Source organism: Lynx canadensis, chromosome E3 (assembly GCF_007474595.2).
Source record: "Lynx canadensis isolate LIC74 chromosome E3, mLynCan4.pri.v2, whole genome shotgun sequence".
Taxonomy (NCBI): domain Eukaryota; kingdom Metazoa; phylum Chordata; class Mammalia; order Carnivora; family Felidae; genus Lynx; species Lynx canadensis.
The window spans coordinates 574,701-588,207 of record NC_044318.1 but is presented as its reverse complement, the minus strand read 5'-3'; the positions used below and the strand labels follow the sequence as shown (position 1 = coordinate 588,207).

Here is a 13,507-nt window from a genome sequence, read left to right as displayed (position 1 = left end):
GAATCCGAGGCAGGCTCCAGGCTCTGAGCTGTCAGCACAGAGCCCGACGCGGGGCTCGAACTCACGGACCGCGAGATCATGACCTGAGCCGAAGTCGGGCGCCCAACCGACCGGGCCACCCGGGCGCCCCTGTTCTTCTGTCTTTAATCTGGCTGAAGGCTTTGCAGAGCTACCCAAGCAGCAAGGCGCGCAGCCCCGTTCAGGGAGAGGGAGCCCAGGTGGGCGAGCCTGGCAGTATGGCTCTTGGGCCCCGGCCGGCCGGCCGGGGCCTGCCTAGGAGGGAGGTGCCCTGCCCTCGAGGAGGGACACGCTTGCAGGACGCAAGCCCTCCCGCCTCCCCGGTCTGCAGCCTCACCCAGCATCTCTCAGTTCCTGACGCTGGATTAAGGTGGCTGGGGACCCTGGTGCCCCGGCCACATGCCCTGTCACATGTATGTGCTCTGGAGAAGGATGCGTCAGCCCAGGCTGCCGCGGTGGAAGTGTTTTCCCGCACAGTGTCTGGCGCTCTGTCCAAAATAACCAGATACTGAATGAAAAATAACCACGTGCTCAGGGATATACGACAATGGGATGATAAAAGAGACGGAGGGGACATCTGGGGGGCTCGGTCGGTTAGGCATCTGACTTTGGCTCACATCACGATCTCAGGGTCCCTGAGCCCCGCGTCGGGCTCTGTGCTGACAGCTCCAAGCCTGGAGCCTGCTTTGGATTCTGTGTCTCCCTCTCTTTCTCCCTTTCTCCTCAAAAATAAGCATTAAAAAGAAAGAAAGAAAACCACGGGAATCCAGATAACACGGTTAACAGACACCTTCTTGGTGAAAATCTCAGTGCTGGGGCAGGGAGTGCCAGAGAGTGCGGGCGCGTTCCTAGGCCGACAGGGCTGTGCCGAGTATGAGCAGAAAAGAAATGAGTGGGTTGTGATCCATTGGATGAAGCCATCTGAGGTCCACACGGATGTAAATAAATGCAGATGGAGAGAACACCTTCCTTACGGTAGAACACCAGCCCGCTGTGGGTGTGCGGTCAAATGAAGGGGTCGGAAAATCACCGGGTGGTAACAATTCGTATGTATCTCAGTATCTCCCCGCAATTGCCTATTTGATAACAAAAGAAAAATAATGAAGTGGAAAAAATTGGCTGGCACTTGGTTTGCTACCAGTACTGGGACGAACCCACCTGGTGTTCTTGATGTGATTCAGCATCACTTCTGTGACATTCCTGCCCAAGAGTGCCCAGTGAGTGTCACCACAAGGAAATAGTGAACCGTTGTGTAGGGTGACTGCCTGGACTCTTGAGAACGTCGTGTTGGTAAGGATGAGGGTCCAGGTTAAAGGAGGCAGGAGGGAGAAAAACACTCTACGGTCCATAACCGGACAGTGAAACACATCTGAGCTTGTCTTCTGGGTCGGCAGGCCGCGTCATGTCGGTGTTGAACCGCCTCTGCCCCTGTTCCGGGGGCACGTCTGGGCTCAGCGCAGGGAGCAAGGCCTTATGGGCGAGGGGTTGGTGTGCGCCTGGCCTGAGCGCTGGGAGTGGGAGAGGCTGCCGGCAGCCAGCCTGGGAAGGCCCCTGGCCTTCCGTGGAGCGGGCCACATTTCCCGGTGTCCCCGGGGGACGGATCTCTGGTCCAGGCCCGGGGCTTGATGCCATGATCCTGGGATTGTGTTGTGATCTTTACAGGAACTACTGACCGAAGGGTTACTTTATTAGAGAGAGGAGATGGAAAATAAACAGCCAGAAGAAGGCAAGAAAGAAGCAAAAAACACGGAATAGAAGGACAGACAGCAGATAACAAGGTGGTGGACAACCCCTGTTCCCTTAGTAGTCACACCAGATGCAGCAGGACCAAATTGTTTGATTGGAAGAAAGATTGTCCAGCTGGATCTTAACAAGGCTAGCTTTCCCAGCAGACACACGAAAGTAGAAGAAGTTAAACATGAAAAGATGGAAAACCCAAGTCCTGCAAACGGCATCCCAGGAGAAGAGGCAGCACAGAGGCAGGGTGTTCCCGGTTGGGCATATGTGGGCCCGTCCAGGTTTTATTCTGAGAACATCGAAAGGGACAGAGCAGTGGGCATTTTCTCTGGCCGCAGCACCTGGGAGGTTGGCTACGTTTGCTGTGCCCGTGTGTGTGTGTGTGTGCATGTGTGTGAGCACACGCACACTCTCCCTGTCTCCGTTTCTGGCTGTCTTGTAGAGACATGGGCTCCCCCACATGACATTTCCTCTCGCAGGTCATTGGCCAGAACTTTCTGTGGTGTCAGCCTGCAGCGAAGGCCCAGGGCACTAACGGTCTTGATTCCGAGAGCCAGCTTTATTGTCTACAAGTTTAAAAAGGGAAAAGATAACCGATAGCTCTTCCTCCCTTCTTTTTTATTATTTTAAAAAAATTATTTATATATTTTGAAAGAATGAGCGGGTGAGGGGCAGAGAGAGAGAGAGAGAGAGAATCTTAAGCAGGCTCAGAGCTGTCAGTGCAGACCCCGACGTTGGGCTCAAACTCGGGAACCGTGAGATCATGACCTGAGCTAAAGTCGGACGCTCAACTGACTGAGCCCCCCAGGCACCCCTTCCTCTTCTGTTCTGTCTGGTGTGGCTCTTTCTTCTCTCTTCCCTTTGTCATCTGGACTCAGAGCTCATGTACGTAGTGGGCTTGGCTCTGTGCTGCAGGCTGTGGAAAATTAAACCATGTTGTTCTTGCTTTTCACCTAAAGATGGACTTTTTTTGTTGAATTTTTTTTTTTTACATTTATTTATTTTTGAGACACAGAGAGCACAAGTGGGGGGGGGCAGAGAGAGAGAGAGAGACACACACACACACACAAAGAATCTGAAGCCGGCTCCAGACTCCGAGCTGTCAGCACAGAGCCCGATGCGGGGCTCCAACTCACGAACTGTGAGATCATGACCCAAGCCGAAGTCAGATGCTCAACCGACTGAGCCACCCAGGCACCCCAAGATGGACTTTTTTATACACGTGGGAGGCACGCTGGGGACCTGTTTGAGGCGTAAGACACACAGTCTTGGACACATCGGAGTCGAAGGCTATGTCCTGCTGGACGGGGTTCTTGCATAGGGGGAGGGCAGAGGTGAGCAGGTGCACGGGTGGAGCGCGTGCTCTGCGGGCTTGGGCTTCCAAGCCGGGATGCCTTTTCCTCTTTAAGTTGGAGTTTTTTTTCTCGTTTGACCAAATGAGTGTTTACAGAAAGTAACCAAAGTTTAATATTCCTTACTCGTAATGGGGAAACCGAAAAAACAGTTTAGCACTTAGCCTGTGATCTGGATTCCAGTGCCGTGGTTATTATGGTGACGATATTGGTGGTTTTATGTTTTAAGTATAGAAGAGGAACAACAGTGTCATTTAAAAATAATGTTTTATGGTGGGACGGCTGGCTGGCTCCGTCGTTGCACTTGATCTTCAGGTCATGAGTTTGAGCCCCATGTTGGGTGTAGAGCCTACTTTTTACAAAAATTGTTTAAAGTAATAAAAATGAAATTGTATGATTTTTTTTTAATTTTTTTTTAACATTTATTTATTTTTGAGACAGAGAGAGACAGAGCATGAACGGGGGAGGGGCAGAGAGAGAGGAAGACACAGAATCGGAAGCAGGCTCCAGGCTCTGAGCCATCAGCCCACAGCCTGACGCGGGGCTCGAACTCACGGACCGTGAGATCGTGACCTGAGCTGAAGTCGGACGCTCAACCGACTGAGCCACCCAGGCGCCCCTGAAATTGTACAATTCTTAAAGAGTTTTGATGTGGCAAGCTCCCATCATTCTGTCTGCTTCACGGTAGGAATGATCTAGATGAGGAAATGTACACAGGCACAAGACCAGGGACAGGCATTGGTGTCTCTGTCCTCGTCCCCATCCCTTCCTATGAGCCCTTGGACGGGACATGTTGTGTACTAGGAGCCTTTGGGCCCTGCCCCTGCCCAGCTGGCTGGAACCTGTTAGTGGCCTCCCCAGAGGCTTTGGCGGCTGTGGGGGGTGGGTCAGAGAAACTGCGTGGTGTTGGACGGTGACCTACTCCTTTCTGGAGACGGACGTGGAGCACATGTTTCCTGAGCCAGCGCGGAACTTCGGTGGCTGTGTCTCCATCCGGTGCTGTGGCCTCATTGGCCAGAATAGGAGGACCACCTGGCTGGCACTTTTCTCTCCTTTTCGTGGCCTCAGGTGCCACCTCTCCTGAGACCGGATGCCAAGGCCCCCCGGGGAGTTGGTCCCCCTTCGGTCGGGCCTCTCTTCTGGCCGTGCTGCCTGGCCCTGCACGTCCTGCGTGATGGGTGTCAGGTACCGAGGGGCCTGGTCCCCAGTGTCGTTAGGGCACCTTTTTCTGAGGCTGTGCGTGGCACGAATCGGGCCCGGTGAGGCGATGGTTTGTCCACAGGGGTTCCATCCCCGTAGAGACGGTCTCCTCTCCCTCTCTGCACTGAGGACCACTGGAGTCTGAGGGCCACCGTGATGCGCCCCAGGTCCCCGCGCTTGGCGCACGCATTCTGGGCACTGTGTTCGTGGTTCGCTCGACAGAGTGAGCCGTGCTCCCCGACGGGTTTCGTCATTCCCCGAGTCCCGCGCGCCCCCCATCTCCCGTCCCATCCACAACTCTTCGCTTTCCCCCTGACCCCTTGTCGCTCCGTGCATTCTGGGAGGAGGAGTCCTGGCTTCGTGGGGGGGTACCTTGACGGGAGAACAGCACGGCCCCCAGAAGTCATTGCCCCCAGAAGTCATTGCGGTGCGACCGGCCCTGTGGGTGCCCAGGAGCTCGGTCCATTGAGCATCCAACTCCTGGTTTCGCCGCACCCAGCAGGCAGCTTGCAGCCTCCGTAGACGCACGTGCACCTTCACCCCCGGCTCCCGCCTGCGTCCCGTGAGCCTTGTCACACTCGTGCGCCAGAGTCCCGGCTGGCTCCTTGAAGGGGTCGTGGCCTCCTGTGGCCTCAGACTCTGGGGAAGCAGCGGGGTAGGGCACCGGTGTCGCTGCTGCTGGTTGGAGGTGCGCCCCGCTGTGCGGCAAGTAAGCCTGCCAGCAGCGTTCTTTAGAAGACTCGAGAGCAGAATGGCACACTCCCGTTTGTAGTGACGTGCGTAAAAGTGCAAACCGAGGTGACAAGTGTATGCGCACTTACACGTCTGCCTAAATGCACGCCAAAGATCCGGAAGATGCCGGGGCTTAACCGATCCCCTGGGAAGAGCAGAGGGCCGGAGGCAGGACAGAGGCACCGGCTCCTTGTGCTGTGTTTTCTGGATTCTTTACATGTGCGGTTCATAAATCGGTATCTGCACGGATACTCGCCCGTGGATGTGGTGATTGCGCACGTGTCCTTGGGCTGCTGCTGACCTTTGCTCCCTGTTCACAGGTGCGGGTCCTGGCGGGAGCCTGCCAACCCCTACTACGTCAGCTCCGGCTACGCCCTCGCCCCGGCCACCAGTGCCAACGACAGTGAGCAGCAGAGCCTATCCAGTGATGCCGACAGCCTGTCCCTCACCGACAGCAGCGTGTGAGTCCCCCCTTCTGGGCGAACCCCGGCAGGCCCCCCGCTGCTGCACGGACAGTCCGCGCTGCGGGACTGTCCTTGATGGTCCCCGGGGCTGCAGCCACTGCTTCTCCCCAGGCCAAGGCTGCTGGACCTTTGAAGAGAAGAAACTAAGGAAGCAGATTCCAGAGCTGCCCGCCTCTCATGCCGTGGTTCAGTTTGTGTTCGGCATTCGGTCTGGGGTTCGCTTTACAGACAGGTGGCCAAGCAGGGTGGGCGTGGGGGTGCGGGCCTCCTCTGGCAGGTCTGCTTCCTGGGCAGGGGTGCCTCTCCGTACTTGTCACTGTTCAAATCTACTCCCTGTCACCTACTTGGCATAGGGGATGGGAAGACAGGAGCCGGAGGGGAGTCGTTACAGCTGGTTCCGGGCCAGCCCCACTGCCTGGTCGATTCAGGGACAGCTACTGGGGCTGCAACACATCTCTGAGGCCTCAGTGACCGTCAAGAACCACCTTGAGCCTTAGTGGCCCTCGGTGGTGACAGTGGACCGTATTCTCCCATCGTCCTCCCCAGGGAAGCCCTCCCTTTGTGAGAAAGTACTTATTTTCCAACACTCTTCCTTTGCTTTGGTAGGTGGCTTTTTGGGACCACCCAAAGAGTGGCGTAAAACACCCTGTTGTTATATCAGGGCATTGCCCAACCAGCCTATCAACGTTATGTGGGATCTTGGCCACCCATGAACATCAGACGTACCCAGCTCTAAGACTGTGTGCCATTCGCCATCTGACCACCACTGATGGCAAGTCCCCGGCCAGGGCCAGGGGCTGAGGGCCGAACCGCGGGCACCCTCCCCGCACAGAAGCTGCAGGGCACCCTCCCTGCACGGAGGCTGCAGGGGTGTGGGCCAGGACCACCAGGGGTGGGGAGGGGGGGGGGGCAGCAACTGTCAACTGGTCGCTGGGGGATTTCTTCCCCAGCCAGCTTGTTTCTTCACGGGAAACATTTTGGAAAATCAGGTAGGGTTAAATAAGAAAGAAAAAAAGGGTTACTAAACCCTTTTTTAAATTTGTGGTCCCACTTTCTGTGCCGTTTTCATACTTGCTGCCTCCCCTTTGCCTACGCCCCTGCCTGTGGTGTGCACTCGCCGCTTCTGCAGGCTACCCTGCGCATCTGGGGCCCCTTTCTCTTTTCCTCTTTGGTGGCCACATGGTGGTGACGTCACAAGATGGGTCTGTCCCTTTGGGTTCAACTTGTGTGTGTATATTGACTATTTCATTCTTCTTTGTGTCACATCTTTTTTTTTTTTTTTTAACGTTTATTTATTAGAGAGAGACAGAAAAGAGCAATGAGCTGTCCTGGTCGGTGGGGCCTCTGAGCCTCCCAAGTGTGTCCGCAACTCAGGCTTCTCCCCTGTTTGTTTCTTTCTTTTTAATTAAAAAAAAAAAAAAAAAAAAAAAGGTTTTTATTTATTTTTGAGAGAAGGAAGATGGAGTGCGAGCGGGGGAGGGGCAGAGCGAGAGGGAGACACAGAATCTGAAGCAGGCTCCAGGCTCTGAACTGTCAGCACAGAGCCTGACGCGGGGCTTGAACTCACAAATCACAAGATCGTGACCTGAGCCAAAGTCGGATGCCCAACCGACTGAACCACCCAGGTGCCCCCCCCTCTTTTTTTAGTTTGTTTTTAGAGAGAGAGAGAGCAAGCAGGGGGGGCAGAGAGAGGGAAAAAGAGAATCCCAAGGAGGCTCAACCGACTGAGCCCCTCAGCCCTCAGCCACCCCCTTTGCATCACATCTTTAAGATAAAATGTTGAGGGGCGCCTGGGTGGCGCAGTCGGTTAAGCGTCCGACTTCAGCCAGTCACGATCTCGCGGTCTGTGAGTTCGAGCCCCGCGTCGGGCTCTGGGCTGATGGCTCAGAGCCTGGAGCCTGTTTCCGATTCTGTGTCTCCCTCTCTCTCTGCCCCTCCCCCGTTCATGCTCTGTCTCTCTCTGTCCCAAAAATAAATAAACGTTGAAAAAAAAAAAAATTAAAAAAAAAAAAAAAAATAAATGTTGACGTGTTTTTTAGCAGTTTCTTACTTGAAATGACTGTGCTTTTAGCAGTGCCCACTGTGACCCCCACTCGCAGCTCACGGCTCGGGATCGTGCCCTCGTGCTGTTTGGTTTTCCTCCTCCCAGAAATTGGTTACTACAATGAAGATTCATTTGCCAGTACTTTTTTCTCATAAAGTCTGTTAATTCACTCTAAGAAAAGGACATATGTTTGCTGAAGGGAAGATCTAAAGTTTTTAAAGTATTTTTTTCCTGATATTCTGTTCATGTTAGCTTACTCTAAGATTGAGAAACATAGGAATAGTAGGGCGCCTGGGTGGCTATTGGTTAAGCGTCCGACATTGGCTCAGGTCATGATCTCATGGTTCGTGAGTTTGAAGCCCGTGTTGGGCCCTGTGCTGACAGCACAGAGCCCCTTGGGATCCTGTGGCCCCCTGTCTCCCTGCCCCTCCCCTACTTGTGTGCACTCCCTCTCTCCCTGTCTCCCTGTCTCCCTGTCTCCCTCTCGCTCCCTCCCTCCCCCTCTCCCTCTATCTCAAAAAAACATTAAAAACATTTTCCCCTCTTTCCTTCTGCTCCCTCCCCTGTGTGTGTGTGCTCTCCCTCTTTCTCTCAAGTAAAAAAACCAAACAACAAACATAATAATTAAATAAATAAATGTATGCTTTTTTTTAATTTTTTCAAAAAAACGTAGGAGTAAATTTAGAATGTATTTGAATATACGTCAGAGGCAAAAAGTAGCATGGTGCGTTTCTTCTGCATTATTTCTCCTGGGCACAGCTGCCCTCGGCACGTCAACCACACAGTAAAAACGGTCGCATGGCTCACTAGACTTTGGACGTGGGCGTCCAAGGACAGTGCCTCATCCGGAGGCATGTGGGACCTTTAACCAGTGCCCGGTCAAAGCGTATGAGAAACAAGTTGGTGGCTCGGGACACCTGGGCAAAACCCTCCGGGCAGATGACGACATCTTTTAATGCATTTGACTTGCCTGCTGCTTGACAGCTGTCCCCTGAGGCCCCTGCTGGAGTGCTGAGCCAGTCACACTGCACACCCAGCTGGTGCCCTGATAGCCGGGACACCGAGGCAGTGACAGGAGAGATGGCTGTCCCAGCCTCATTCTGCCTCATTCAGCCAAAGTCTACCCTTTCCACCCAGACCAGGGCTCTCAGGAATATGATTTTAAGAGGAGAATGTTGCATCCCTGCCTGTAAGCAAAGCCGCCGAGCCGGGGGCCCAGCAGTTAAGAAATGAGATCAGAATTGTGTGCACGTGTGGATCCTGCTGGCAAGTAGGAGCACTGCTCTGAGAGCGCCCCAGCCCTGTCCCCCCACACCCCCTTCCCTGGGCCGTGCTTGGGAAGGAGGCCAGGGGACGCAGATCTTCACCCACTGGAGGCCAGGGAGGCCGAGGTCTTTCAACAGCCAGATGGTTTACAGACCCCTCCCTTCCAGCTGTCAGAGCTGGGAACCCGCTCAGGAGTTCTTCAGTGAGGAGGAGGTGGGGACCCAGAGGAGCCACTCTCTCTAGGCATCCTGCTCTGGCGGGCGTCGTCACGTCACAGTGGCTCCTGTTGGCCACTGTGCTTCTTAGCGTAGATTTAAAGTGCGGAGAGGACTGGAGAGCGGGAGGGATCGGGTCCGTGCAGTGGGTGAGGTGTTAGAGCTGGCATGTGTCTTGAGTAGGTACATTCAGTCATGTACAGACAACATGTGATTTGATTCATACGTTTATTACAATCTTCAAGAGGGTTTATAACTAAAACTTACGTCAAGGAAGCTAATTTGTGTACCCTCAGAGAGAGAACGCTGCCTTTCCAGTCTACCTTGGAAGACAGCAGGTAACATAGAACCTGGGAGATCTGTTCCAGTGGGATCTAAATTGTCTTGGCTGTCCATGTTTTGGTCTGTTTACAGCACCCCTGCCAGACAGGCACCTGGGCGTTCAGTGACAGGTCAGTGAATGTTTCAGGCTTTGTGGCCACATACGGTCTCTGTCACATATTCCTTTCCTGCTTTTCTTCCCCCCCAATTTTATTTTATTTTTTTTTTATGTTTTTATTTATTTTTGAGACAGAGAGAGACAGAGCATAAGCAGGGGAGGGGCAGAGAGAGAGGGAGACACAGAATCTGAAGCAGGCTCCAGGCTCTGAGCTGTCAGCACAGAACCCGACGCGGGGCTCAAACTCACAAACCGCGAGATTGTGACCTGAGCCGAAGTCAGATGCTTAACTGACGGAGCCACCCAGGCGCCCCTTCCCCTTCAAGTTTTGAGAGAGAACACGAGTGGGGGAGGGGCAGAGGGAGAGAGCGAGAATCTTAAGCAGGCTCTATGCTCAGTGTGGGACCCGACAGGGGCTCGATCCCGCGACTCTGGGATCATGACTTGAGCTAGAAATGAAGAGTAAAATGATGCTCATCCTACTGAGCCACGAGGTGCCCCTTGTCCACTGCTTTAGAAAACGGAGAAACCCTGTTAGCTCTCCGGCCGTGGAGAGCAGGCCTCGCCAGCTGCACTTCCCTGAGCTGTTTGTCTTGCACTCACGCCGGGCTCTCTCTCCTCCGAGACAGGGATGGAGTCCCGCCAATACAGGACCCGTAAGCAGCACACCGCCCGGGAGATGCAAGAGAGCGTCCAGGCTCAACGGGCGGGTGCCCCTACCTCACATCCCTGTAAGTTCTGGCCGCGCAGCCCTGCGCCCTGTCTCCTGGGCCCTCTGGGACCATGCCCCACCCTTTCTCCCTCCACCCCCGGCCACTGTGGCACTGGGCAGCGGGAAGGGCAATTGCTTCCTGCGGGCTCAGCTCATGTCCAGGCATAGCGTTGGTCAACACGAGGTCACACCCCACAGGCTGGCGAGGACAGCGTGGGCGACTTGTAGGCCCACACGTTCCCTTCACAGGGGCAGGGAGGGCCTCACGTAGTACCTGCTGTTGCAGTCTTCCCGTCCTGCTAAGTGACGTGCTGTCCTCGATGTGGGAGAGCAGCTCTGAGCCCCTGTCCCTGGCTCGATACCGGGCCCGGCCCCTGCACGGGCCACCTCCCTGTGGCTCCATGCGGAAGCCTGACAGGGGCGACGCTCAGCGCCTCTCATCCCAAGTTACTGTGAGCACTTGCTGTGGGAGGTGCCTCAGCTTCGCCTCCTGGGAGGAAATAGTGAGGTGACAGTAGTCCCCCGACTGTGGGTGCCGGAGGGGGGGCTTCGCAGAGCAGGCAGGCAGCCCGCCCCACCTGCAGAGACCTCTTTATCTTGGCGTGCCGACCGACGGGAAAAGACTTCTCAGGGAAGAGAAGGAGGGCTTGCAGGAGTCTCAAACCGTTGGTGCTGCGAGCAGCTGTCCGCGGTTCCTGTGCAGGTGAAGGGGACGTCTCTTGGGGTCACCGCACACTCATCCGTGGCCAGTTCTTGCTTAGAGTCTTTTAGCTAATTTCCAGGTAAGAAGGTGATTTTTATGGTTGAGCAGAAAGGTTGTGGGTATGTTCTTGCTTCTGAGAAGAGGATGGGTGGTCAGTGTTAGGGGCACCTGGGGGACTCGGTCGGTTCAGTGTCATGACCTCAGGTTCGGCTCAGGTCATGACCTCACTGCTGGCGGAGTCAGGCCCCGTGTCGGGCCCTGTCTGACAGCACGGAGCCTGCCTGTGATTCTCTTCCTCTCTTTCTCTCTCTCTCTCTCTGTCTCTCTCTCTCTCTCTGTGCCTCTCCCTGCTTGCGTGCTCTCTAATAAATAAATAAATGTTTAAAAAAAGGAAAAACAGAAAAGCCTGGTCAAGCATCTTGTCACCTCCCAGCACAGACTTGACCTAAGCCAGGCGCCGACAGCGTGTGCTCGGGAGGAGTGGATGCTGCTGCTGGTGGTCTGTGTGCACGTGTGTGCCTGCGTGTGCGTGCACGCTGCCAGGGCCCCTCAGGGCTCCCCCGTAGGGAGCACCAGCCGGAGTCGGAGCGCAGCCGGGGCCTGCACACGTCTTCACCTCGCTGTAGGCTGGTGCGTGTGTCTCCTAGCTCTCTTCAGAGATCTTTTTGTTCTTTGTGTTTTGTGGTTTTTTTAAGGGTTATTTATTTATTTTCAGAGAGGGGGCAGGGAGTGGGGGAAGGGCAGGGAGAGAGGGAGACAGAGAATCCCAAGTAGGCTCCGCACTGTCAGCACGGAGCCTGATGCAGGGCTCGGTCTCAGATGGTGACCTGAGTCGGTACCGAGTCAGACGCTTAACTGACCCCCCAGGTTCCTCTCTTCATGGATGTGTAAACTCAGGACTGGGCCTGGGCCGGGGGGAGCAGTAGGGGTGCCTGGGTACCCTGTGTCCCAGAAAGGAAGGGGGTGAGTGGACACAGGAGCCACGTGGAGGCGCTCCCTCCCACCAGGCCACCAAAGCGTGAGGGTCAGTGGCGGTGAGGCGGGAACGTGCCCGTCTCCGCTGATGGACTGAACACACCGGGAGTGTGATGAGCAGCAGGACACCTGCACCGGCCCAGGTGAAGCTGTCGCTCCCATGGGAAAAAAGTGACTTCGGGGCAGGGGTGCCATCTTCGGCCGCGAGGGGACCCGTGGATGCTGCCCCCTCGAGGACCATGAGAGGCCCGGGGCCTCTTGCCGGAGAAATCAGCAGGACACAGCCCACGTTGAGGGCCACCCTGCCCAAGAACTGGCTTCAAATTTTCAAAAGTCACAGGGTCACAAAAGTCCAGAGGAGACAGCCTCGTTCCAGACTGAGGGAGTGCAGAGAAACGGTCCAGCTGAGCGCCGTGGCCGTACAGGACCTGTGGGGCCTCGGGGTCCAGGGATGCTCATGTCAGGGAGCCCTCCTCTGTGGGACGCCTGCCAACCAATTCTGGCGATAGGATCTGATTCAAACAATTAAACGGCATATTCAAGAAAACCAAAAGAGAAAGTTGGTGAGCTGGAATATAGACCTGGAAAGATGTCTCAGAATGCGGCACAGAGAATCAGGAGGAGACGAGAGTCAGAAGTGTCATTGGGGCGATGTTCCGGAATCGAGGAAGGCGAGGCATCTTCAGTCTCTGGAAGGTCCTGGCCAAGTCAGCGTGAAGGCACAGCTGAGAGAGGCAGGCATGGCAGCGTGAGCCTGGCTTTACCGTGCGGTGTGGACAGTGCTGTGGCCCACAGGCTTCCAGCCTCGGCCGCCCAGCCCCCCGGCGGGGCTAAGAGCGTTCTTGGGCACCACGCTGACCCCCGGGCCTGACCCTGTGCGACCATTCGGTGAAAGCAGGAGTCCGGTGCGTCCTGGTGACCTCTGAGCGCTGGTTACCTTCCAGGGGAGGCTCAATGAGCCCTGCTCCTTGAGCTGCTCACGCGTTCAGGGGAACAGGTCGTGGCTGGGATGGACTGGGCACGGCCAGGCGGTTGGTGCAGATGCTGGGGCAGTGAGGGGGGGGCAGAGGTCACCGGCCTCCTCACCCGCCTGGGCTTCGTTTTCCGGGGACCAGCGTTAGAAGATGTCGCCCGCGTGCTTCTCGGCGGCATGGGGAGCTTCGTGGTCTCTCCAGGGGCCCCTCTGCATCTGTCTGATAGCTCAGCAGAGGGGCCTGGCGGGGGTGTGCTTGGGTAGCCGTTGAGGCGGTGGGGCGCGGGGGGGGTGGTCTCAGCAGAAGCGCTGCCTGGGTGAGCTGGCGTCTGCCGTCAGCACTGGGCACAGCCTGGAGCCCAGCCTGGCTGTGTGGTCAGGGCAGACAGGCCAGCACGTGGCTCAGAGTTAAGAGCGAAGACAGGCATGCTGCATCCGTTCTGTCCGGCGTGGAAATGAAGCAGGAGAAACCTCACCGAAGGGGAGTCGGGAAGCCAGTGGGGGGAGCTCTCGTGCCAACCCAGCAGGAGCGTCCGTTACAGGGAAGGACGCGCTGCCCACTGCGTCCCACCCCTGCAGCTCAGCCAAGGAGAAGCCTTTGTCGCCCCAGACGCTTGCTTCTCTTCCAGTGGACTTCCATTCACAGCAGCCCTCCCAAGTCCCCTTCTCCGTAAGAT

The 13,507-nt window shown here is 55.8% G+C and overlaps 1 protein-coding gene across 1 annotated transcript in view; it reads left to right on the top strand.

The window, feature by feature from the left end:
• The window catches only part of AXIN1 (axin 1), a 59,112-nt gene that overhangs the window by 29,734 nt on the left and 15,871 nt on the right, over positions 1–13,507 (top strand). Inside the window, 4 exon segments of the mRNA XM_030300076.1 lie at positions 5,360–5,500; positions 10,097–10,112; positions 10,114–10,164; positions 10,166–10,198. Coding sequence (XP_030155936.1) covers positions 5,360–5,500; positions 10,097–10,112; positions 10,114–10,164; positions 10,166–10,198 — 241 coding nt within the window.